The sequence below is a fragment of the Onychomys torridus genome, chromosome 14, assembly GCF_903995425.1.
Source record: "Onychomys torridus chromosome 14, mOncTor1.1, whole genome shotgun sequence".
Classification (NCBI taxonomy): Eukaryota; Metazoa; Chordata; class Mammalia; order Rodentia; family Cricetidae; genus Onychomys; species Onychomys torridus.
This window is the reverse complement of record NC_050456.1, coordinates 52,970,375-52,996,056: the sequence shown is the minus strand read 5'-3', so window position 1 is coordinate 52,996,056 and position 25,682 is coordinate 52,970,375. Positions and strand designations below refer to the sequence as shown.

The 25,682-nt window shown below is 41.6% G+C and overlaps 2 protein-coding genes across 4 annotated transcripts in view; one reads left to right on the top strand and one right to left on the bottom strand.

The window, feature by feature from the left end:
• The first annotated feature begins 226 nt into the window (after positions 1-226).
• On the top strand, positions 227-24,356 carry Aldh6a1 (aldehyde dehydrogenase 6 family member A1). Its single transcript, XM_036205832.1, has 12 exons — positions 227-337; positions 8,599-8,658; positions 13,134-13,208; positions 13,372-13,533; positions 14,015-14,093; positions 15,227-15,529; positions 16,594-16,715; positions 18,023-18,212; positions 18,411-18,592; positions 20,713-20,892; positions 21,212-21,310; positions 23,585-24,356. Exons 1-12 carry the CDS (start codon positions 287-289, stop codon positions 23,687-23,689), a joined length of 1,608 nt encoding a protein of 535 aa, XP_036061725.1. The 5' UTR covers positions 227-286; the 3' UTR covers positions 23,690-24,356.
• The window catches only part of Bbof1 (basal body orientation factor 1), a 40,007-nt gene continuing 35,026 nt past the window's right edge, over positions 20,702-25,682 (bottom strand). For 2 of the 3 annotated variants that reach the window (XM_036205829.1, XM_036205831.1), the window contains one exon: positions 20,702-21,436. In XM_036205829.1, coding sequence (XP_036061722.1) covers positions 21,374-21,436 — 63 coding nt within the window. In that variant the 3' untranslated portion in view covers positions 20,702-21,373. The remainder of the gene's footprint in view (positions 21,437-25,682) is intronic. The other variant, XM_036205830.1, reaches the window with a different exon arrangement.

Below are 25,682 nucleotides of genomic sequence, written 5' to 3'. Positions count from 1 at the left end.
TGCAGTACCAAGTCGTGGTGGGGGGGCGTCTCCCCATCTCCGCCAATAAAAGTCGAGTTAAGTGAGAGGGGGCGAGAACGCTTCCGCTTCTGACCAATCACATATCCCCAGGGCTGGGAGTGATGGGCGGGAGTCAAGAGTTATGACAAATGATTGGTTAGGAGAAGTGGCCCTCTCCTCCAATGGAAAGGCCTGGCCGTGTGGAGGGCGTGGCCTAGGGGTGTGACTTCTGGGGAGGCACTGGCAGTCGAGGCTCGGGGGAGCTGGGCAGAGGAGCTGGCGAGCCATGGCGGCGGCGGTGGCGGCAGCGGCAGCAGTGCGGACCCGGATCCTGCAGGCGAGTGAGGGTGGCGACGAGGGACCATGATGTTAGGAATGTGTCCTTACCGCCCCGACTCTAAACCGTGCTCCTGCCGGACAGACAGACTTATTGGCCCATCCCCTTTTGCCGACCCTCGTTCCACTAGACCCCTGCGTCCGGGCTGTCACTCTGTACGGTCCCTGGCCCTGGATCTAGCCCCGAACCGTCACGCTTGGCTCTCACTCCTTTTACTCCTGAGCTTTTCCTTTTCTGGCTCTGACCCACTCACCTCCAGTTCAGCTCAGTCCCTGCTGTCACTCACTGGCTTGCTTCTCTCTCTGGTTCCTCCTATGGCCTCTCACTTCTGCACCAGCGACCTCTGTTCCCCAGGAACTCCTCACTTTTGGTCACCTTTCTTAGAGTACATTCCTTTGCCAGGAGCGTTCCTTTCCCCCACCCAACCTCTGATCATAATCTGAGGTGGGGATGGGGGATGGGAGCTCGCTAGGGACGTGCAACCAGGGTCAACGAAGGAACTTTGAGTCGCCTAGACATGTACCCTAGGTTTTCACATCAAAGGCAGCCATATTTGCTTGCTGTTTTCACAAACTATTATGATTCCTAGTGTTTTTCACAAGCTCTAAGCCAAGTTAAACTTTCTCAGGAAAGTTAAACGGAGTTAACTTTTGGAGGTAAGTAAGGGCACGTTGTAATGCTAATACAGCTTCATTCAAAGGACTAAACATTCCCCAAGCAGGTGGTAGAAAATGAGAGCCTAGGAAGACAGTTCCCAAATGAGCTCCTCAGGTGCCAACACACCCCCCACTCTGCCAGACTGAGATTGGAGCCCTGCAGAAGTCAGCCCTAAGGCAGTTATAGAGCTACAGAAACTTCAAGCCTGTAATCTCCAGCTTTGTTCATGGCCTCTTGTGTGTTTGCACTTTAGCAAGGCCTTAGACTGTGAGGCAAGATTTCCTATGTTACTGGCAAGATTCATAATCCTGCATTAAGCAACATTGTCTCCTTCTTACTCATTCAGCCTGGGAATGTCCTCTATAATGTTGCACTTTTGTAAGTTTTATTTCTATTCATCAGCTTCTGTGAGTTCTACTGCAGAAAAGTGTGCATTTTTTAGATTGTTGGAGTCACCAAAGGTTCAGGTTTGAATATGCTGTTTAATGGGCCAGTATGGAGAATGAGTTGGAGCCTTAAGGGCTTGGCATGACTTCACTCCCCTAGTTCTGTTCTGGCTTCTCTTCCTAGTAACAGGGACAACATTTCCACTCTACATTTCCCATCACCAATCTCTTAAAATCCTTTATAGAATTGCCCCTCCCCCATTCATTGTTACCCCCTATCACCATGAGTCACTGAGAACCGTAAGATATTTTGTCCTTTGCACAAAGGAGCAGAATCTCTCTTCCCATGCATGTTATTTCTGAAACAAATACTCTTTTTTTTTTTTTTCTTTTTAAAAACCAAACTGAAGAAACCTCTGAACTGACTTGGAAAAAGAGCAGAAGTAATTCTTAGACAATTAGGAGTTACTGTAACTTGACAGTAGCCCACTAGGCTAGTTTAAGTGGGCATGGTGGCACATGTGTGTAGGCCCCGCTCTTGGAGAAACTGAGGCAGGAAAATCTCTTGACCACTTCAAAACCAGCCTGGGGAGGGAACCAGCCAGAGAGCAGGAGGGGAGATGAGGAGGGTAAGTGAAGAAAAAGAATAAAAGCAACAGAATAAAGGGACATGCCTGAAAATGCTTTCATGAAAACAATTACTAAAAAAAAAAAAAAAAAAATCAAGAAACAATCATTTCCAAACGAAAAAGTAAAATTGGAAGCTGGAAGAGTGCTTACTGCTCTTCAGAGAACCTGAATTCAGTTCCAGCACCCATACTGGGTAGCTCACAACTGTCTCTAACTCCAGCTTTAGGGGATCTGATAGTTTCTGGTCTCCTAGGGTACATGTACACACATTGTGTACATGCATTTATACACACAAAAAAAATTTTTTTTAAATAAACTTTAACAAAAACAGCAACAAAAACACCCAGGTAACATACTAAGCCCCTATCACAAAAAGAAAAAGAAAAAACAGAAAAAGACACCAAAAGGAGAAAATTGTCTAAATTCTGATAGCCATGACTGTTAGAGGATTGTCAGAAGAAACTATGAAGGATCAAATTCATGTTTCCATAGTTTTTTAATTGGTTTTGTAGGCTAGCATACAAAGTAATGGGTGAGTTTTCCGTGATTTTAAGTATTCAGCCTGTCTTTTATGTTTGGGGATTAGTAGAATTGAGCCTAGACTCTGCTTTGTGAGATATTATCTTTCCCATTCAGAAATAAGAAAACCAGTTATGGGGACTGGAGAGATGGCTCAGAGGTTAAGAGCACTGGCTACTCTTCCAGAGGTCCTGATTTCAATTCCCAGCACCCACATGGTGGCCAACAACCATCTATAATGAGGTCTGGTTCCCTCTTCTGGCCTGCAGGCATACATGCAGGCAGAATACTGCATGCATAATATATAAATCAATCTTTAAAAAAAAAGAAAAAAAGAAAAGAAAACCAGTTATAATGAAACCCAGTGACCTGCCTCATTGATGCCAAGATAATCTGTAAAGTTAACCCTAATTCCACTACTCTCTAGTTTTGTTTTGTTGTTTTGTTTGTTTATTTTTTTTGTCTTTTTGTTGTTTTTGTTTGTTTGTTTTTTGTTTGGTTTTTCCAGACAGAGTTTCTCTGTGTAGTTTTGGTGCCTGTCCTGGATCTTGTTCTGTAGCCCAGGCTGGCCTCGAACTCACAGAGATCTGCCTGGCTCTGCCTCCAGAGAGCTGGGATTAAAGGCGTGCGCCACCACCGCCCGGCCTACTCTCTAGTGTTAAGAATATCCGTGAAGATTTAAATTGAAAAATGCAGTGAAGTAAATTAGCTAACACTTCAGGTCACTGGCCGGAGATCACCTAGTTAGGAATTGATGGAGCTGAGAGTTTCGGACTTAGATCTTGGCATGCCTTTCTCCCTTTGCACTGTCCTAGGCTTTTAACATATTCACAACTGTAATACAAGGAAAGTGCTAGACAATTGAGGATGAGTGCTGAAAGGACCAATCCCAAATTCACCCTGTCTAATTATGCACAAGCTTCTAAAAGACAAAGGAAACAGCAGGGAGGAAGTTAAGATCTAGAGCAGGTGGTTCTCAACCTGTGGTCATGACTCCTTGATGTTGAATAATACTTTCACAGAGGTTGCATATCAGGTATTTATATTATGATTCATAACAGTAGCACAATTAGAGTTATGAAGCAGTAATGAAATAATCTCATGGCTGGGGGTCACCACAACATGAGGAGCTGTATTAAAGGGTCGTAGCACCAGGAAGGTTGAGAACCACTGCTCTAGAGAGTGAAAGTCGGAGGCTAGTTTTTTCAGAAATAATACTAATGAGTATTTCTTAAGAAATGCAGGGCTGCCGGGCGGTGGTGGCGCACGCCTTTAATCTCAGAACTCGGGAGGCAGAGCCAGGCGGATCTCTGTGAGTTCGAGGCCAGCCTGGGCTACCAAGTGAGTTCCAGGAAAGGTGCAAAGCTACACAGAGAAACCCTGTCTCGAAAACAAAACAAAAAAAGAAAAGAAAAGAAAAGAAATGCAGGGCTAGACAGATGGCTCAGTGGTTAAGAGCGCTGCATACTCTTCCAGAGGTCCCGAGTTAAATTCCCAGCAACCACAAGGTGGCTCACAACCATCTATAATGTGATGTGATGCCATCTGGTGACATGTAGGCATACATGCAGATAGAGCACTCTTACCTAAAAAAAGAAAAAAGAAAGAAAAGGAAGGAAGGAAGGAAGGAAGGAAGGAAGGAAGGAAGGAAGAAAAAACATGAATAAAATAAATTTTAAAACACACACAAATAAATTTTTTAAAAAAAGAAATGTGGGGTTGGGAATTTAGCTCAGTGGTAGAGTGCTTGCCTAGCAAGTGCAAGGCCCTGGGTTCGATCCTCAGCTCCACAAAAAAAAAAAAAAAAAGGAAAAAAAAGAGAAATGCAAAACAGATATGAGGTCTAACCCTGCAAAAACTACATGGTGCTATTTCATTATAGTGGATGCACTGTCTGTTTTATCTTCTTTACATGAGGAAGGCTGTGTGTAAGCTAAATCACAAAGTTTAACTGACCTAGAATGCTTAAATTAGCTGATCCACACACTTTCTATCCTTAAGAACACATAAAACAATATTAGTAACAAATTATTGCTTGGTGAGTATTCATCCTTTGATTCTGCAAAATATTAACCAAACCTCAGTCTATTAGAAGGATTTGGCTAGGGGCAGAGGACACAGTGGTCTAGTGATCTAAAGAAAGAGAGCTTAATAATTAAACAAACTGCTATCCTGTAACATGGAATGAAAAGTGGAAGATGCTGGGTACTTAACCCATACCTGAGGTTGAGACTACCTAGAAAAGATGAAGGCCATCTAGAAACCTGAGGGAGTTGGGGATGAGCCAGGCAAGTGGAATGACACAGTTTCAGACACAATGGGTCATCATATACAAAGGCAAGGAAGATGGAACATGTCCAGAAGGCTTGGGCCAACCTTGGGGCCAAACAGTGTAATGTCAACTCCAGATGGTTGGAGCAGAGAACAAGGAGGAAGTAGCAATTGCACTATGAAGCTAGAGAAGCAGGAGAACTACACAGTCTTCTGAACAGCGCCAGGGGTGTTCATCTTGATTGCAAGGGCAGTTGAAAGCCATGTTTTGTTTTGTTTTGTTTTGTTGTTGTTGTTTTTCTGTTTTGTTTTGCATTGCTAAGAATGGAACCCAGGAACTTGTACATGCTAGTTACTTTACTTCTGAACTACACTTCCAGCCCCATGGAAGGTTTTGGCATAAGTGGGTAGTCTAACCTAATCCCTCTGAGAAAGACCCTCTGATTGTGGAATAGAAACTAGATTCTGAACTTGATGTGGTGGTGCATGCCTTTAATTCTAGCACTCTGGAGACAGAGGCAGGAGGATCTCTGTGAGTTCCAGGTCAGCCTGGTCTACAGAATGAGTTCCAGGACAGCCAGGGCTACACAAAGAAACCCTGTCTCAAAAACAAAACAGCAGAAAAAACTGGATGCAGAGCATGTAAGATTGGAAACTACGAGACTTATTGAAAAGTCACTGTAGAAATCTAGCAAGGAGAAGGCAGTGTGGTCTGTTCGGTCCTCAGCTCTGGGTTAAAAAAAAAAAGAAGAAAAGAAAAGAAAATAGGTGGTCAGGACGAATTTGGTTCACTGATAGAGAAAGGGAGGAGATAAGGTGATGTGGTCGGCCAGGTGACTAAGGACCCCATTGCTCTGCTCAGGTGGGTGGGCGGTAGGAGGTAAAGCAGACTGACCGGGGAGGGGGCGGGGGTCAGGTCGTCAGGTGTCCAACACGCTCTTAAGCAGAGGGATGAAAATCCTTCCATGGGTATGACCTGAAGAGGGAGATTCTGGCTGAGCACTGCAGACCTGGGCATCATCGGACTCTAATTAGGCCACTGGAGTTGCTGGAATCTCTCAAGGAGAGTGTACAGAACAAGAAGAAAGCAAGCCCAGAACTAAGCCTTGGGCAACTGAGTTAATGGCCAGGAACAGGAGAATGGGGAGTGGGGGGTGGATAGATGAGACACCAGGGCAGCACAGGAGACAAGAAATGAGAGTAATTAACCTTGCCACTTTTGCTGTGAGGTCAAGTCTGAGGAAGACTTGGGAGGAGGATATAAGAAGTCACTGATATTTTGTTTGGTTGGTTCGTTTTGGTTTTTTGAGACAATGTTTCTCTGTAGCTTTGGAGCCTTTCCTGGATCTCGCTCTGTAGACCAGGCTGGCCTCGAACTCACAGAGATCCTCCTGCCTCTGCCTCCCGAATGCTGGGATTACAGCCGTGTGCCACCGCCGCCTGCTGAAGTCACTGATATTTAGTCATAAAGGTTGGAGTAGATTAAAGGGTGATAGGAGTTAAGTAAAGATAACTTACTAAAGGAAGAAACCCATTTGGCAATATCCAAGAGCTCCTGGTGAAGATGGGAAAAGCCAACGGTCACTGGGATTTTGCTTCGCTCTCCTCTGCTCCCTGGTCCTTGTGATCGTCATCAAAAGGGAGACAAACATAGTATAGTGTGGATGTGAAGCACTCTGTTGGTGAACGTAGACAATGACCAAGGGGACCATTGTCGGAAAGCACCTTCTCAAGAGCTGAGAGTGAACAGTGGACCAAAAAACCATCAGCCCAGCTTTCTTTCACTTGACTATTTCTTAAGTCAACTTTTCTAACACATGTTGAATATTTTTTAGAAATGTGAGATTTAACATTATTATAATTGAGCCTCCCTCCTTAATTCCCTGAATTTTTCCTACCAAATATCAATGTTTCCCTGCCATGAGGTACCTGTGCCATTTTAAAAAGAGCCTCATTAAAGTGAAATTGACACAAAATATACCATCTGGTAAGCCTTAATGCCATCAGAGAATAATAAAAATAGTCATTACCACAAAAGGTTCCTTCCAGCGCCCCTTACCCATGAGTAACTGCAGATCCGATGATGCTGTAGGTGAGCTTATATCACCTAGTTCTATATAAATGAAATCACCTGCTGTTTCATCTCATGCGTTTTCCCCTGGAACAGAGTCTCATTGGTAGCCCAGACGACTGGATGTATGATCCATCTGCTTCCTGAAGTGCATCTCCATACTCAACTATTGCATTTTTAAGTTTTACTATATAATGGGCTCCATTGTCATATTTTCATACCTATGTTCTTTGGTCACATTATGTAATAGTGGACATTTGTGTCAATACCAAGTTTGAGGCTAATGAAAGATGTTATGAGCATTTGTATTCAAGTATGTGTAAATATATATTTACATTTTATTACTATTTAATCTGTATCTACATTGGCCATAAATAATAGACAGTATTATTTATGGTTCATTACATTAACACTGATTTAAACTGTCTTCAACGCTTACTTTAAATATCATTTTAAGCCGGTTGGTGGTGGCGCATGCCTTTAGTCCTTGGGAGGCAGAGGCAGGCGGATCTCTGTGAGTTTGAGAACAGCCTGGTCTACCAAGTGAGATTCAGGAAAGGCACAAAGCTACACAGAGAAACCCTGTCTCGACAAACCAAAAAAAATAAAAATCATATTAAGTACTTTTGTTAGATTTTTGGTGACTATATTTTGCAAAATACAATATAATGACTAAAAAGATTTTTTTAAATAAGGACTTCCCTGGACATCAGGCAGTGGTGGCACACCTCTTTAGTCCCAGCACACAGGAGGCAGAGGCAGGTGGATCTCTGTGAGTGTGAGGCCAGCCTGGTCTACAAAGTGTACTCCAGGATGCCCAAGGCTACAAAGAGAAACCCTGTCTTGAAAAACTTTAAAAAAAAAAAAAAAAAAAAAAAAAAAAGGACTTTCCTGGAAATCCAGGACATGATCTTTATGATTTATTGTTTCCATAACTTTCTGTGTCTCCTAGTTTCTTGTCAGGATATTCATTTGGTTAGTTGTTGGGTTGTTTGTTTGTTTGTTTGTTTGTTTGTTTTGGTTTTTCGAGACAGGCTTTCTCTGTGTAGCTTTGTGCCTTTCCTGGGACTAACTTGGTAGCCCAGGCTGGCCTCAAACTCACAGAGATCCTCCTGGCTCTGCCTCCCGAAGGCTGGGATTAAAGGCATGCGCCACCACCGCCCAGCTTGTTTTTGTTTTTTAAGATAGGGTTTCTGGGGTTGGAGATTTAGCTCAGTGGTAGAGTGCTTGCCTAGCAAGCCCAAGGCCCTAGGTTCGGTCCTCAGCTCAAAAAAAAAAAAAAAAATAGGATTTCTTTTTTTTTTAAGATTTATTTATTTATTATGTATACAGAAGGGGCCACCAGATCTCATTACAGATGGTTGTGAGCCACCATGTGGTTGCTCTTAACCTCTGAGCCATCTCTCCAGCCCAAGACAGAGTTTCTTTGTGTAGCCTTGGCTGTCCTGTAACTAACTCTATAGATGCAGCTGGACTCAAACTCGCAGAGATCCATCTGCCTCTGCCTCCCAAGTGCTAGGAATTAAGTCATGCACCACATGGCCCAGCATTTATCAGATTTTGGTTTTGTTGAAATAGGGTCTTCCTGTGTAGTCATGGCTGGTCTGAAACTCACTCTGTAGACCAAGGATGTCTCCAGCTCACAGAGACTGCCTGTCTGCCTCCTGAGTGCTGAGACTAATGTGCCATAACCCCTGGCATTTATCAGATGCTTTTTAATCCCATAGGTTTCTTCTAAAGTAAACTCCACATGGTGCCCAGCATCCTACTTCTCATCATCATCAGTGGTGAGTATTTGAGGTGCTAAAATGAACTTCTTTTTTTTTCCCCTTTCTATTTTAATAAAAAGAAAAAAGTTATAACTAATGTAAAGAAAAACTATATACAAAAGTACAATAATTATATATCCATTTGCATTTGACAAATTCAGAGAAAATAATTCCATAATCTATCCTATTTTGGTAAGTCCAAAATGTACCTGATTCACTTTCTATCCTAACTTATATTACTAACAGTACTATCTTGTAACGTCTTTCAAATTTATACACTTACTGTGAGTTTCTTTTCTAAAATTATTAACAAGGAAAACTATAACTATCTAAACTGTAACTATCTAATCTTCAACTCCCTCAGAGACCCAAGAAGGAAATATTACCTAACAAAAATAAAAACAGGAAGTGCACGCAATCAGCTTCCAAAAAAAAATGTGAGTTGACAGAAACAGCCAGCTGCCTGGACAGTCACCCGAGGTTTCTCCGAAGTGTTGGGGCACCATCTTCAGCCTATAGGCTTAGCGTATCTGACAGACTCATTTGTGAACTAGGATGTATACAGGGTCAACAGTTTGACCTCACATTTGGTGAGAGCAGTCCATGTACCAGAAACACCTGAATTCCACTAGTGTCATGTGATGATTAAGGATTTTAAATTCTAGAAATTGTTGATGTGTTTTGAATTCAGCTGTCCATTCTTGGCTCTGTGTGTGTGTGGCTTCATCTCGGCATCCTGTTCTTCTCCACATCCCTCTATTAAATGCCAGTCTACTATTGAGAGGGGTGAGCTTAGTTATTCTTCAAGAATAACTGTTTCATCTGCTGTTCCACTGCACATCAGAAGCCATCGGCTCACTGCCTATTCAGCTGCTTCGAAGAAAATGGCACTGTACCTTTTCTGGATTGCAAAGGCCACTTCAGAGATGGTGCCATATTGTCCTGGCCTCAGAAGGCGCCTTTTGTTAAAGCCACAACCACACTTGTTTTGGCAAGAATCAGTAGTCCTTTGTTTCGTGTCCTGTCTGTCCATTTTGTCCTGTTTGTCAGCAGTCAATTCGAGGATACTTTGTTGTCCAGTGGCTAACTTTTGCCATAATGAAAGTAACTCTATATGCAGTTTCTTCAATGCCCATATTTTCTCTGAAGTAGATGGGTACTGCCAGGAGCTGACATGTCTCACAGTCATAACAAAAAAGGAAAAATTTCTAAGTTATTAAAATAATTTAAATGCCATTTTCTGTAGATCTCTGAAGGGTTTGAAGATGACCTGTCTATTTAAAATATATCTGCTTGATCTTGAAAACATACCTAATATGACTTCAAGTTTGGTTGTAATATCTAACTACTAACTTTCATTTCTTTATATCCTAATAGTTGGTAATAATAACACTCAAGGATCAGCAAATTGCATTACATTGTTAAATGAACAGTGTAAGTACAATATCTTGAACAAGATTAGAAATATGTGTATAGCATTTTCTAACAATATCAAGCTCAATATATATAATTTGTATATAATATAAAACAATCCAATCCAATGTAAAGTATTTAAAACTAATAATTGTTTTTTTTTTTAAACAAGAACCTTAAATCTAATCTCCTTTGCTTAGCTCTTTTCCTAACCCTTAACAACAACTTGTAACCAACCCTCCTAAACAATGAAAATTATCCCAGACCCAAAACCCATTAAAAGACAAAAAAAAAAAAAAAAAAGACCAAAAAACCACCCATCCCACACCACCTCTTTGGGAATGTGGACATCATATTCTTAAAATTGCTTCTTGCTGGATATGGGCGAAAGTATCTTTATTCTGAAAAGAAAATTTTGGGTTAATTGTCAAAACCTAGGAAAGGCAGCTGTATCCTTTGTTGTCCAGTTTGAGCATAATGCCAAAGTTCAGGGTTTATCTCAAGTCCTTATTCAAGTAGTCTTTGAAACTGCATCATCTCAGCTAGCCCTCTCAAAATTGCTCTGAGCACTTTGTAGTCCAAAGCTGTTCTGTAGGTGATGTTTGTCAACTTAGTGATATCATTACTGTCCACGTGGAATTGTTGTTGTGGGGCCCCATCTTCTTCCTGGAGACTTCAATTGATGTTAGGCCTGGCCGTGATTTCCTGCAGAAAAATGATAAGAGACTCGAACACAAAGACATGTATAGGCAGCTAATTGAAGCCTTTTTTCCTAGAATTAGTTAGTACTCTATATGACCATTAATATCTTAACAAAGTTTTATATATATATATATATATACATATATATATATATATCTTGTAAATTTTGATATAAAATTCATACTTTAAGAAAAGTTCAAAGAATCAGAATAGAATCAAAGAATTGAGATTAGTGATTAGTAGTAATAGAATAGTCCCTTAATTAATTTGGTTTTTCTCCTGTCCCATATCAGAAGATGGCTCTTCCTTCTGCCATGATACAGGGAGTTTGCATTTTCCTTTTTTCTTTTTTTTTTTTTTTTTTTTTTTGGTTTTCTCGAACTCACAGAGATCCACCTGCCTCTGCCTCCTGAGTGCTGGGATTAAAGGCGTGTGCCACCACCGCCCGGCTGCATTTTCCTTTTAACAACATGCTCGAGTTTAAAGAAGTAGAGAGCCATTCTCCAACTACAAAGCCAGCTTTAAATTTTAATTGAACTGGGACTACAGAAGATCAATAGTGTTAAATTTCCTTTTTTTTTTTTAAGAGTTATTTATTTTATTATGTATCAATATGTATGACTGCAGGCCAGAAGAGGGCACCAGATCTCATTAAAGATGGTTGTGAGCCACCATGTGGGTGCTGGGAATTGAACTCAGGACCTCTGGAAGAGCAGTCAGTGTTCTTAACCTCTGAGCCATCTCTCCAGCCCTAGTGTTAAATTTATTTAGAGAAGAGCAGAAACAAACATTTAGGAAGACTTATGAAATTTTGTAGATGATATACCAATAGGCCATTTTACTTAAAGATGAACTTCTTCTAAGAATCAGTGTAATTTTCAGGCATTTCCTTTTTATACGATTGTGATCAAAATGTATGTAACTTTTAGTTGGTTTTGCATTTTTTATTGAAATGTTTGTGTGTTTATGGATGTTTTGCCTGCACGTATGCCTGTGCACCATGTGAGCCTCATGCCTCAGAGACCAGGAGAGGCTGTTGCATACCCTGGAGCTGTTTTCAGATGGCTGTGAGTGGGTACTGGGAAGGAACTTGGGTCCTCTTAACTGCTCAGCCAACTTTCAGCCCCTTGTTTTGTGTTTTTAAAAACTGGTCTCACACCAGCAGGTGGTGGCACACTCCTTTAATCCCAGCACTCCGGAGGCAGAGGCAGGTGAATCTCTGTGAGTTTGAGGCCAGCCTGGTCTACAGAGTGAGTTCCAGGACAGTCTACACAGAGAAACTACACAGAGAAACCCTGTCTCAAAAAAACCAAAAAAGAAAAAAACAAAACAAAACAGATCTCCCACCTTTAGAGAGGCAGAGGCAGCTGAATCTCTGAGTTTGAGGCTAGCCTGGTTTACAGATTGATTTCCAGGATAGCCAGGGCTACACAGAGAAACTGTTGTCTCCAACACAATTTAAAAAAAAAAAAAAAAAAGGTCTTGTAGCTTGAGTTTTGTCTCCAGGTCTGCCAAGCCCCAGCAGTCTGACAGCCCACTTATAAAATAAACACACAGACACTTTTATTATTTAAACTGTTTGGCCTAATGGCCCAGGCTTCTTGCTATCTAGTTCTTACATCTTAAACTAACCCATTTCTATTAATCTGAAAGTTGCCACGTGGCTTGTGGATTACCGGTATCTTAACATCTTCTCATTGCGGCACCTGGCCGCGTCTCCTGACTCAGCCTTCCTGTTCCCAGAATTCTCTTCTCTGCTTGTCCAGCCTATACTTCCTGCCTGTCTACTGGCCAATCAGCATTTTATTTATACAGAGTGATATCCACAGCAAGGTCTCATTATGTAGCCCTGACTTGACCTGAACTCACTATGTAGATCAGGCTGGCCTTCAACTCTTGCCTCACTCCTCCCAAGTGCTGGGATTACACATATGTGCCACCATGCCCAGAAAAATTTTCTACCTTTTCTTGTCTGTTGCTATATCTATTATGTTTTAAACAGTTTCGTGTTGCAAGATATTCTTTATAATTACCATTTTTAATGGCTGCATAATATTCCATTGGATGTATGTAACTTGATTTTCTTCATATAACATTTAGTGTGCTTCAGGTTTTTCAATACTGTGAAGTAAGCATTCTTCTATAGTTTTTAAAAATTCTTTTGGATTATTTTGTCTGGAACGTTACTCTCATAACATATAAATAAATATTTCTATTGCTACTGAAAGTTCAAATTTTTGGTAGGGAACGCATTAGAGATGGCTCAGCAAGTAGATCCAATTATCCATCAAAATTCCTTCCTCACAGAAAGAGAAGCAAAATAATTCATATAAAGGGTTTGTTTTTTTTTTTAATGTGTGTATTTTTTTTTTCTCTAGCCAACTGTAAAACTCTTCATTGATGGGAAATTTGTTGAATCCAAAAGCGACAAATGGATTGACATCCACAACCCAGTAAGCAAAACTTTTCTGGACTTCAACCTAATATCCTAGCATTTTGGGAGCAAGGGACAAGGTGGGGGGCTCGGGGCTCTATCACAAAGCACAGTGTTGCCCCAGTGAGTAGGCCAATGTGGGGAAGGTGAGGCTCTGGCAAAATGTGATGGCTTCTTTTCAGGCCACCAATGAGGTCATCGGTCGGGTTCCTCAGTCCACCCAGGCTGAAATGGCTGCAGCTGTTGATGCCTGCAAACGTGCTTTCCCTGCCTGGGCAGACACATCGATCTTAAGCCGTCAGCAGGTCCTGCTCCGCTATCAGCAACTTATTAAAGAAAACCTGGTAAGAACTTTGAGTAGTAGCCTAGCCCATTTCCTAGGATATGTTGGTCACCTCTTCAAAGACTTGTTGAGCTGTCCTCTCTGACTCCACAATACAGGAGGACATTGAACGTGACCCTTGTGAGTTCTCTCTCAGTTTATCTGTCCTTGGAGGGAAATAGGGGCTGGGTGTAGAACTCAGTGGCAGAGTATGAGCTTAGTGAACATGAGCAAGACCTTGAATTCAGCTTGAATGGTGGTTCATACCTGTAATCCCAGCACTTGGGAGGTGTAGGCATGAAGATCGTGAGTTTAAGGCCTGCCTCATCTACAAAGTGAATTTGAGGCTAGCCTGGGCTACATGATACATTGTTGCAAGAAAAAATAAAATAAAATAAAATAACCACCACCAACAAAATCATAACTTATATCCCCAACATCAAGAAAGTAAGTAATAAAGGAACATCTTTGGATTAGTTTCTGTTTGTATGTTTTCTCTCTAGAAAGAAATTGCCAGGTTAATCACATTGGAACAAGGGAAGACTCTAGCTGATGCTGAAGGAGATGTATTCCGAGGCCTTCGTAAGCTGGGAGCCCCTCAAGGGACTTGGGGGAGAGGTTAAAAGAAGATGGAAGATAGACCCCAGAATGGGGAGGTTGATTCTTTATGTAGATTTTGCTATCCTGTGGTAACTTTTTCCTTCTTTCTCTGTCTTTTTTTTTTTCTTTTTCTTTGTTTTGATTTGGTTTTTGTATCAGGCTTTCTATTGGGCCACCAACCAGCTCCAAAATCATGACATGGAGACTTATTAGTTATGAATGCTGAACCTAATCTTAGGCTTGTCCCACTAGCTCTTATAACATAATTTAACCTGTTTCTCTTCATCTGTGTTTGCTTCAGGGCTTTCTACCTTTCTCTCATTCTGTATGTCCTACTCCATGTCTAACTGGCTGGCAGCTACCTGGCTGGCTGACCCTGGATGTCTCCTTCTCTTTCTCCCTTGTTCTCTCTCTCTTTATCCCAAGCCTAGATTCCTCCTTCTACTTATTCTCTCTGTCCGTCAGCCCTGCCTATCCCTCTTCTGCCTACCTATCAACCATTTGGCTTTTTATTAGAACAATCAGATGCCTTAGGCAGGCAAAGCAACACATCTTTACATTGTTAAACAAATGCAACATAAACAAATGTAATACACCTTTACATAGATAAAGTAATATTCCACAATATAAACAAATGTAACACACTTTTACATAGTTAAAGTAATATTCTACAACAGGTTTTTTTGTTTTTTGTTTTTTGTTTGTTTTGTTTTTATCCCTTGAGGCAGAGGCTCACTGTGTATCTCTGGCTGCTGGCCTCAAACTCACAAAGCTCCACCTGCCTCTGCCTCCTGAGTGCTGGGATTAAAGGTGTGCACCACCACTGCCTGGCCCAGCAATACCTTTTAAAACATTTTTAAAGACAATACTTTTTTGGTACCTTTGAGACTAATTTGGTTTGGAGTGTTTGTTTGTTTTTTTGTAAGCTGAAATGATGTTTCAGAACAAATATGCACCTCACTATCTTTCTTACACACTCAGAGAATCTGTTTATCTAATCTCCCCACATGGAAGGACAAATCCCCGTCATTGGTCTAACCCACCCCTTATTCTCAGGATTGACTAGAGCGTGACAAAAGCTAAATAGTATTCAGTCTTTGTCTTCTCTCTTCCAGAGGTGGTTGAGCATGCCTGTAGTGTGACATCCCTCATGCTGGGAGAGACCATGCCATCTATCACCAAAGACATGGACCTTTATTCCTACCGTCTGCCTCTGGGCGTGTGTGCAGGCATTGCCCCGTTTAATTTTCCTGCCATGATCCCCCTTTGGATGTTCCCCATGGCTATGGTTTGTGGAAATACCTTCCTAATGAAGCCGTCAGAGCGAGTACCTGGAGCAACTATGCTTCTTGCTAAGTTGCTTCAGGATTCTGGTGCCCCTGATGGAACTCTGAACATCATCCACGGACAACATGACGGTAAGTTTTTCATGTGGCTACTTATCTGACTCCTGGTGTTCAGTATTGATTGGCAATGTTAATATTCATTTATGGGCATGTGATTCTCTGTGTGTCTGCCACATATGTATGGGTGCCCACAGAGGCCAGATCAGGCATTGGATCTCCTGAAGTTGGAGTTACAGGTATTTGTGAGGTGCCCAGTGTGGATGCTGAGAACTGAATTCATATCCTGTGGAAGAGTGAGAAGCATTTTTTTTTTTCAAAACAGGGTTTCCCTGTGTAATAGCTCTGACTGTCCTACAACTCACTCTATAGACCAGGCTGGCATCGAACTCACAGAGATCCACCTGACTCTGCCTCCCAAGTGCTGGGATTAAAGGCGTGCACCACCACTGCCCAACTATGAAGCATTCTTAATTACTGAGCCATCTCTCTGGCTCTGTGATTGGGAATTATAGTTTGAGGAAATTAGCAAGGAAGGATTTTACTAATAGTAACCTTCATGTTTTAAGGTTATATGTCCTAACGGTCTTGCCATCTGGATGAGCTAAAGTAACTAACTAGGGAATAGCAGTGTTTCTTATTCTATACTACACACAATTGTGGACACCAGAAAAATGGATTAGGACAAGACAACGATAAGATTAAAGAGAAAGTTTATTTTCTTGTTTAATATTTCAATATCCCTTTAAGGAAGGTACTATTTTTCATCTTACAGATGAGAAAATGCACCAGGTGGTGGTGGCGCACACCTTTAATCCCAGCACTCTGGGAGGCAGAGCCAGGCGGATCTCTGTGAGTTCGAGGCCAGCCTGGTCTACAGAGGGAGATCCAGGAAAGGCACAAAGCTACACAGAGAAACGCTGTCTCGAAAAAACCAAAAAAAAAAAAAAAAACCAAACAAACAAAAAAAAACCACAACAACAAGTTGCCATTTAAGAGAAATGAGAGCACACCACAGTGGAGTTTCCATGTAGAAATGTGTGACTATTCATTCACAGTGGGGGAGGAGAGATTTGCTGCTGCTGATAGACCCATGAGTTATTAATTCTTTATGGTAATTGTTTATTTTCTTTTTAAAGCTGTAAATTTCATTTGTGATCATCCAGACATCAAAGCAATCAGCTTTGTGGGCTCCAACCAGGCAGGAGAGTACATCTTTGAAAGAGGGTCAAGAAACGGCAAGAGGGTTCAGGCCAATATGGTAACTTCTCATTCCTCTTGCTTCTCAAACTTGGCTATGTGGATATATAAGACATGGGGACTGTCCTCAGTAGACAAGCCAGTATTTGTCAATTCATCCTGAGTGTCTTCTACCTTAGTCCCTGAACCTTGTGGAGTTTAATTCTGTTACTTCAGTTCTTTAGTCTTCAGCATTAACAGCCAAATTTCTCTTTCTAGACTGTATTTCTTGCTTCTTTTAAAAGTATACCCTAACTACCAATGGTATGGCTTTAAAATATGATAGAGATATAGTTATCCCTGAGGTTATTTATCTGTACAACCAGTTTGTCAAGGAAATGAAAGGGGCCAGTCCACGGAAGACACTGGTTCATATGTCCTCATATAATACATAGTTCATTTTTATATTCTACTATTTTTTTGGTTTGGTTTGGTTTGGTTTTTTGAGACAGATTGTCTCTTTGTAGCCCTGGCTGTTCTGAAACTTACTCTATAGACCAGGCTGACCTTGAACTCAGGAGATCTGCCTGCCTCTGCCTCCCAAGTGCTGGAACTAAAGGTGTGCACCAACACTGTCCAGTTTCTACTAGTCTCTTTTTTTTCCCGAGCTGAGGATCGAACCCAGGGCCTTGCGCTTGCTAGGCAAGTGCTCTACCACTGAGCTAAATCCCCAACCCTTTACTAGACTCTTAACTTGTCAATTTGAAAGTAACAGCCTCCCCCCACTACCACCTTGTAAACGGTTTTGACCTAAATAGATACATATCAGTTTCTCAAGAAGATTAAAATAACATGGAGCCTGTTTAGTATTGCTTAGACCTCAGCAGTATTAAAAACAATCTCTGGCCTGTGCTATAGAGTGAATTCAATATTAGCTTTGGCAACTTAGTGAAAATTTGTCTCTAAGTAAAATGTTTAAAAAAGAGATATACCTCAGTGGCTGACACTTCCTTGTCATGTATGAGGCCTACGTTCAATTCCCAATACTGCAAAATTTTAAAATTAAAAAAATTGGTTTTAAATCTTTGTTCAAAATAACAAAAGAGCTGGGCGGTGGTGGCGCATGCCTGTAATCCCAGCACTCAGGAGGCAGAGGCAGGTGGATCTTTGTGAGTTCGAGACCAGCCTGGTCTACAGAGCTAGTCCAGGACAGGCTCCAAAGCTACATACAGAGAAACTCTGCCTTGAAAAACAAAACAAAACAACAACAACAACAAAAACCCAAAAGATAGTCTTTCCTTAGATTCTCATTTTATGTATCAGATTCTTTGCTTAAGTTTTTGGCTTAATTTAGCTAAGAAGACCTGTGTGCTTTCCACATTTTTTTAGGGAGCCAAAAACCATGGGGTAGTCATGCCAGATGCCAATAAGGAGAACACTCTGAACCAGCTGGTCGGGGCCGCATTTGGGGCTGCTGGCCAACGCTGCATGGCCCTTTCTACAGCCATCCTTGTTGGAGAAGCTAAGAAGTGGCTGCCAGAACTGGTGGAGCGTGCCAAAAATCTGCAAGTCAGTGCAGGTAATCGGTCACCTGCCAAGTAACTTTGGCCTTTGCTTCTCTGGCACTAACTTCTTAGATCTGGCATTGGCCTTGTCCAAGGGAGCAGCTGTATATACTTCTGATATTACCTCTTTAATTCTCCTTGTCATCCAGGGTTATTTCTGCAGTGAAATTTTATGTTAATAACAACCTTAGACACGTCTACTTGTTTTACAGGAGACCAGCCTGGAGCTGATCTCGGCCCTCTGATCACTCCCCAGGCCAAAGAGCGAGTCTGCAATCTGATCGATAGTGGAAAAAAAGAAGGAGCTTCCATCCTTCTGGATGGGCGAAAAATTAGAGTCAAAGGCTATGAAAATGGTAACTTCGTTGGACCTACCATCATCTCCAATGTCAAGGTAAACAACTCTGGATTATTTCACAAATGCAACAGCTGAAAACACCCTAGAGGCTGTGGAATCTCTGATTTGTACGTGAAGATATATAAGAGGATAAATCTTGCCAGGATTGCTCAGTTATTCTGTCTGAAAGCTAAGTAAGTCGGAATTCCCGACTTCCGCCCAGAGCTCTTTTCACTGTGTGGCACATGGCCTGGTTGGCTTTCTGTTGCTGTGATAAAACATGACTAAAGGCTACTTAGGGGCAAAAATGGTGCATCTGGTTCTTTGTTCTGATCACAGTCAGGGAGTGAAGAAATTCAGGGCAGGAAACATGGCAAGAACCTGGAGGCAGAAACTGAGGCAGAGACCATGGAGGAAGGCTGCTTACCGGCTTGATCCTCATGGCTGGTTCACTGCCTTTTTATACAGCCCAGGACCACCTGCCCAGGGATGGCACCAACCACATTGGGCTGGGCCCTTTATCACCAATCATTAACCAATACCACACAGATATGCCCATATGCCCATCTGATGGAGGCAATTCCTCAGTTAAGGTTACCATCCATGGTGACTCGGATGTGTCAGGATGACATAAAACCAACCAGTATAGCAGACTCTCCCTGAAAGGCAAGGTATTCTCAGCTTTGCAGAGATGAAGACTCTGTCACAGCTATCCAGGTGTATAGTGTGAAATCAATCACAAGTACGTGGCTGTGTTCCAGTAAAATTTATTTATTTATTTATTTTTAAAGATTTATTGGGGTTGGGGATTTAGCTCAGTGGTAGAGCACTTGCCTAGCAAGTGCAAGGCCCTGGGTTCAATCCTCAGCTCAAAAAAAAAAAAAAAAAAAAGATTTATTTATTTATTATGTATACAGCATGTATGACTGCAGGCCAGAAGAGGGCACCAGATCTCATTACAGATGGTTGTGAGCCACCATGTGTTTGCTGGGAATTGAACTCAGGACCTCTGGAGGAGCAGCCAGTGCTCTTAACCTCTGAGCTATCTCTCCAGCCCCCAGTAAAATTTATTTATGGACACACATTTGGGTTTTGTAATTTTTGTTTGTTTTATTTTGTTTTTTTGAGACAGGGTTTCTGTATGTAACAGTCCTGGATGTCCTGGAACTCGCTTTGTAGACTAGGCTATCCTTGAACTCACTGAGATCTGCCTGCCTCTGCCTCCCAAGTGCTGGGATTAAAGGCGTGCGCCACTACTGCCCAGCTGCATTTTATAATTTTATGTCAAGAAATAGTCTTCTGAATTTTTTCCTAACCATTAAAAAAAGGTAAAAACTATTTCTTAGCTTGTGGGCTGTATAAGAACAAGCAGCTGCCACATTTGGCCGACAGGCAGTAGTTAAAACCTTTGTCTTACAGTTCTTTTTCCCACCTGCTTATAACTACTGTAGTGTCCCAATCAATATATTAACTACCCAGTATTTATAGAATATTTTACCCTGTGCCCAAAAGTTAATTTCATCTTTACCAAAATGAAACAAAAGAAAAAGAAATCAGCTGGGCAGTCGTGGTGCATACCTTTAATCCCAGCACTCGGGAGGCAGAGCCAGGCAGATGTCTGTGAGTTTGAGGCCAGCCTGGTCTACAGAGTGAGTTCCAGGACAGGCTCCAAAAACAAAACAAAAAACAAAAAAAAAACCTAACTTTTCATGTAACTTTCATTAAGGACTTACAAAACAAATTGTACCGGTATTAAAAAGGAAGCTGGTGGGCTGGAGACATGGCTCAGAGGTTAAGAGCACCGACTGCTCTTCCAGAGGTCCTGAGTTCAATTCCCAGCACCCACACGATGGCTCACAACCATCTGTAATGAGATCTGGCACCCTCTTGTGTAAACATAATAAATAAATAAATCTTAAAAAAAAAAAAAAGGAAGCTGGTGATAGGTCTTGAACTTGAAATAGAGTAATGAAAAGCAAAGAATGCAAGAATTCCAAGTTACTTATATTGCGGGAGCTCCAAAGGTTTCAACCTTTTGAACAGAAGTAAGAGGTGATGGAAGACTCCTAGCATGAAAGCTGCCATGGAGACGACCAGGCGTGAGTCAGGGTGCCAAAAATGCATTAAATACTCAGTTCAGAAAGCTGACTTCTTTCTGGACCCATCTCTCCTGACAGCCAAGTATGACCTGTTACAAAGAAGAGATCTTCGGTCCAGTTCTTGTGGTTCTGGAGACAGACACATTGGATGAAGCCATCAAGATTGTAAATGACAACCCATATGGAAATGGAACTGCCATCTTCACCACCAATGGAGCCACCGCACGGAAATACTCTCACATGGTGGACGTCGGACAGGTTTGTGACAGGAATTTTTGAAGATTCTTACAGCTAAGAGGAGGAGACAGTGAACAATGATCAGTCAACTGCAACTTATTTGAAGACTGCACCTTTAATTGCCCATAATTCCCCATTCCTTCTTCAGGAATAAAAGTTCTTAGGGTGGAGCACAGGTGCCAGAAGACTACTTAAATTGCTACTTCCCAAAAACCCAAACTAAGCAAAACCTAAAATCCAAAGAAAAAAATAAACTGGGGCTCTGTTGTCTTTGTCTTCTATCTACGCGGACACTGGTTGAAGCCTTCAATGAGTTCGTGATGTGCTCTCTTCTCTTTAGGTGGGCGTGAATGTCCCCATTCCAGTGCCTCTGCCAATGTTCTCCTTCACTGGCTCTCGATCTTCCTTCAGGGGAGACACCAATTTCTATGGCAAGCAGGTAACTTTTGAGGTGGAATTTTCTTTCCTTTGAGAAACTTTCTTGAACATATTCAGGGCAAGATTACATAAAGGACTGGCTGGAATCTGCTATGGAGTCATCTTTTCTGCTCTGACTCTCAGGCTCCTAAAAAAACGATTTAAATGTTAACAAAATTTTGCCAACCCTGTCTCTTCTTGAGTAACTCAAGGCAATATGTTTAGAGGAAAGAGCATAAGGAAATCCAAATCTTTGTGTAGATCATTTCTTTTTCCTGTAACCCTGCCCTCTGAATAACTTCTAAACATTTATCCTGTCTTGGTTTAAAGATCTTCAAGCTTATTCTTTTGTTTTGTTTTGCTTTGCTTTTGCATTTTTTTTTTCCGAGACAGGGTTTCTCTGTGTAGTTTTGGTGCCTGTCCTGGATCTTGCTCTGTAGCCCAGGCTGGCCTTGACTCACAGGGATCCTCCTGCCTTTGCCTCCCAAGTACTGGGATTAAAGGCGTGCCATCACTTCCTGACCAAGCTTACTCTTATTTTTGTTTTTCGAGACGGGGTTTCTCTGTGTAGTTTTGGTGCCTGTCCTGGATCTTGCTCTGTAGCCCAGGCTGGCCTCGAACTCACAGAGATCCGCCTGCCTCTGCCTCCCGAGTGCTGGGATTAAAGGTGTGCGCCACCACAGCTCAGCTCCAAACTTATTCTTATACAATAAATTATACATATATTAGGTGGAGTGGAATTGAAACATAGGTCTTATACAGCCTTAAGTGAACTAAAGGTTTTGGTAACTTAGAAATGAATCTGTACACTATTTTAGGTTTGCCACTTTATATAATATGGCACATTATCACTGACTACTAGAGATAGAAATTTTTTTTCTTCTTTTTCCCCCCACTAGAGCTAGGCAAGAGCTCTACCACTGAGCTAAATCCTAAAACCCTAAACAATTTTTTTTTTTTTTCCGAGACAGGGTTTCTCTGTGTAGTTTTGGTGCCTGTCCTGGATCTCTGTAGACCAGGCTGGCCTCGAACTCACAGAGATCCGCCTTCCTCTGCCTCCCAAGTACTGGGATTAAAGGCACGGGCCACCACCACCTGGCTTGATAGAAATTGTTGAATACCAGTTACTTTGCCATGTTATTTCAGTTTCTCCTTACAACTCTGATAAAAGGTGAGTTTTTATCACAGACAGGGAGGGCTCAAGGTTAAGCTATAGTAAAGTGTAAAAGCAGGATCTGAGCATAGTCAGCTCTGAAATAGAGTGGCCTGAAAATTTAACAAGATTACACCGTTCAGTTTTTCTGCTTTGAGTCCCCTATGCTTAAAATTCTAACTTCAGTATATTAATGATGTCTAAGTTTTGACTGTTTAGTATCTGGCAATTATTATGCTAAGTGTCTTTATTATTTAATTCTTTGTGCCAGAGGTGGGGAGGAGTATCCATGTGGAGGTCAGAGGACAACCTTGGATGTTGACCCCTTGTTGTTTGCCAGACCAGCTGGCCCTTGGGCTTGCAGACATTCCCCTATTTCTCCCTCCCATCTTACCAGGCAGGTGGGCTTACTAAAGCTTGCTACTGCACCTGACTTTTACATAGGCCCTAGGCATCTGAACTCAGGCCCTAATACGGCAGCTGCTTTACCCACAAAAAACGTTTCCTCAGACTTATTTATTTTTTGGAGACATGGTCTTATATATCCTAAGATGGTCTCCAATTCACTGTTGTAGCTGAAGACGACCTTGAACTTTTGAACCTCCTGCTTCTACCTCTTGTATCTTGGGATTATAGGCATATACTACTAACATGTCTGGTCTGTTCCATGTTGGAGATTGAATCCAGGGCTTCATGCATGTTAGACAAGAATTCTACCAACTGAGCTATATTCCAGCCCCATAATTGTGGTTTTTATTTTGGAGGGGGTTGTTTTAATTTTTTATTTATAGGTATTTTGCTTACATATATGTCTGTGTACTATATGTGCAATTGGTTCCCTCAGAGGCCAGAAAAGGGTGTTGGATTCCCTGGGACTGGAGTTGTAGATGATTGTGAGCTGCCAAGTGGCTGCTGAGAATCAACCTGGGTCCTCTGCAGAGCAGAGGTACTCTTAATAGCTGAGCCGTCTCTCTACTCCCCATAAATCTTTCAGGTAGACTATGTCATAAACATTGGGTGTTGTCGCACCAATTACTCAAATAGGAACATGAGTAGTGTTTTTAGCACCACCTTCAAAATTCATTTTAAAACTTAATATACTCCTAGAAGTAGAAGCTGACTCTTTTTCTTTGTCCCCTTTAGGGCATCCAGTTTTACACTCAGCTGAAGACTATCACGTCTCAGTGGAAAGAAGAGGACGCTACTCTGTCCTCACCTGCTGTGGTCATGCCAACCATGGGGCGTTAGAAGCAAGTTCTTCCAGACTCAGTCCAACCTGAGTAATTTCCCATCATTCTTGGCTACCTTCATTTGCCATCTTTGCTCAGATCAGATCCATGAGATTGGAATATGTTATGACTCTCAGAACTGTCAGGCCCTTCATAGTAATAGGGAGACTACAGGAAACACCATGCTGGGTCTCGACTTGCTCTGCATCCTTCTATTCTGGAGGTAATTGTGAAGTGTTGACCTGGAGTCAGAGCTTAGACCTGTCTTCTAACAGTTCTCCTGATGACTTGGAGGGGGATGGCGGCCTGGGACAGATCTCCTAATCATCGGAAGGACTCTTGGGTAGGGAAGGAGGGTAGAAACAATTCACCCTCTGGTTGAGCTTCAAACACAGCCCTCCATGATCCCCACACTACCTAAGATATAACCTGTTTTTCGTATCCAAACATTTTAACCACTGCTTCTTCTCTGCTCAGTGGCACTGTCTTCTCATTTTGACTCATGACCACTACTTAATTCTACTATTGTCCATGGTCTTTTCTAAAATACTTCTCAAAGATACCTCAGGATACAAGTGATGCGTTAGCTTTCTGTTATATGTGCCATGTTTCATGGTTTGCTTCAGTAATCATTAATCAATGCTTCAGCCATTAATTCAGATGCAAATAAATCCTTAGAAAAATTATTTCACAAGTTATTTGTGACCCAGAAATCAAAGAATGTGCCAATCATGAAAATGGGTAAGACTCATTGTCTTAAGCAAACCTATTATTATTTGCCAAAATTTATGTTATTCTTTCTTTTTTTTTTTTTTTGTTTCTTGGGTTTTGTTTTGTTTTGTTTTTTCAAGACAGGGTTTCTCTGTGTAGCTTTGGAGCCTTTCCTGGATCTCGCTCTGTAGACCAGGCTGGCCTCGAACTCACAGAGATCTGCCTGCCTCTGCCTCCTGAGTACTAGTTTTAACCACCACCACCTGGCCTAGTTGAAACTTTTTAATGAAAGTTCTTTTCATATAGAATAATTGATTGGACTACAAGAAACTTAAAAGTTCCCATTCAACTGCCTTTAAACTTGCCTCTCTGATAATCTAAGCCTTAAGTCAGAAGAGATGTGCTGAACAGAATTTGTCTGTCTGTCTGTCTGACCGGTCTGAAGCCCCCTGGCTCTCTGCTAGCTTTATCATCACTGCTTAGTGAGCTGTGGTACTGGTCATTTACTTCACTCTGTTCTGTACAGTCCCGTGGACGTGCTGCTCTAGTCTACCAGGTTATGTGGTGAGTTAAAATAAAGGTGGTGAAAAACCTTGAAAATTTCTACTCTGTCAGCACAAGATTATTAGGGTATCCACCTCTGGTAGAATTCAGAGCCTTCAGTCACTTTTAACAAAACACAACTCTGATTTTTGTTTTCCATCCTAAAACCAAGTTGAAATTTGTAGTTTGTGATTCTAATGCCTTTGTTTTCTTATAAAACACAGTTCATACCTAATTCAATCCAACAATTTTGAGCTGGGTTGAAAAGTGGTTATTATCTAAATTCCAAGTAGAATTGAATCACAAAGACTCCTAATATTTTCCTTAGATATAAAGGAAGTTACTTTTAACAAATACCAACTAATCAGAATTGTGTTTCTCTAATTAGAATCAACTGACTTGGCCAGCTACTTGTACTCAAAAAGTTTCTTGTTTCTTAGATGAAATATACAGTTATATTTAGTATCACTAAAATAGAGAACCAGCATTTCCCTTTTTCTTCTTTTATGGCCTCATTTGAGTTTTATCAGATTGTGTACTGATTGTGAATAACCAAATACAAATAAAAAGCCCTGGAGAAAAGAAATACAGTTTTGAAAAAAAGTCTTTTCCTTCCTGTGTTCTCTAGGTTACAGTGATCTGTGCTTCTGACATATGCTCACATCCAAGAATTGTAAGGATATTATGTCTGTGCTTCTATAAAAGACAGGACTGAGGGGTGGCTCCTTAGGGAGGCACAGAGGTTCAGTCATCAGCAC

What these genes read in the sequence shown, in the direction of transcription:
- Aldh6a1 (XM_036205832.1), top strand. Translation starts at nt 287, where the DNA reads ATGGCGGCGGCGGTGGCGGCAGCGGCAGCAGTGCGGACCCGGATCCTG. An exon ending in AAATCTGCAAGTCAGTGCAG is followed by an intron (nt 18,213 to 18,410) that starts GTAATCGGTCAC and finishes CTTGTTTTACAG; the next exon opens with GAGACCAGCCTGGAGCTGAT. An exon ending in CCATCATCTCCAATGTCAAG is followed by an intron (nt 18,593 to 20,712) that starts GTAAACAACTCT and finishes CTCTCCTGACAG; the next exon opens with CCAAGTATGACCTGTTACAA.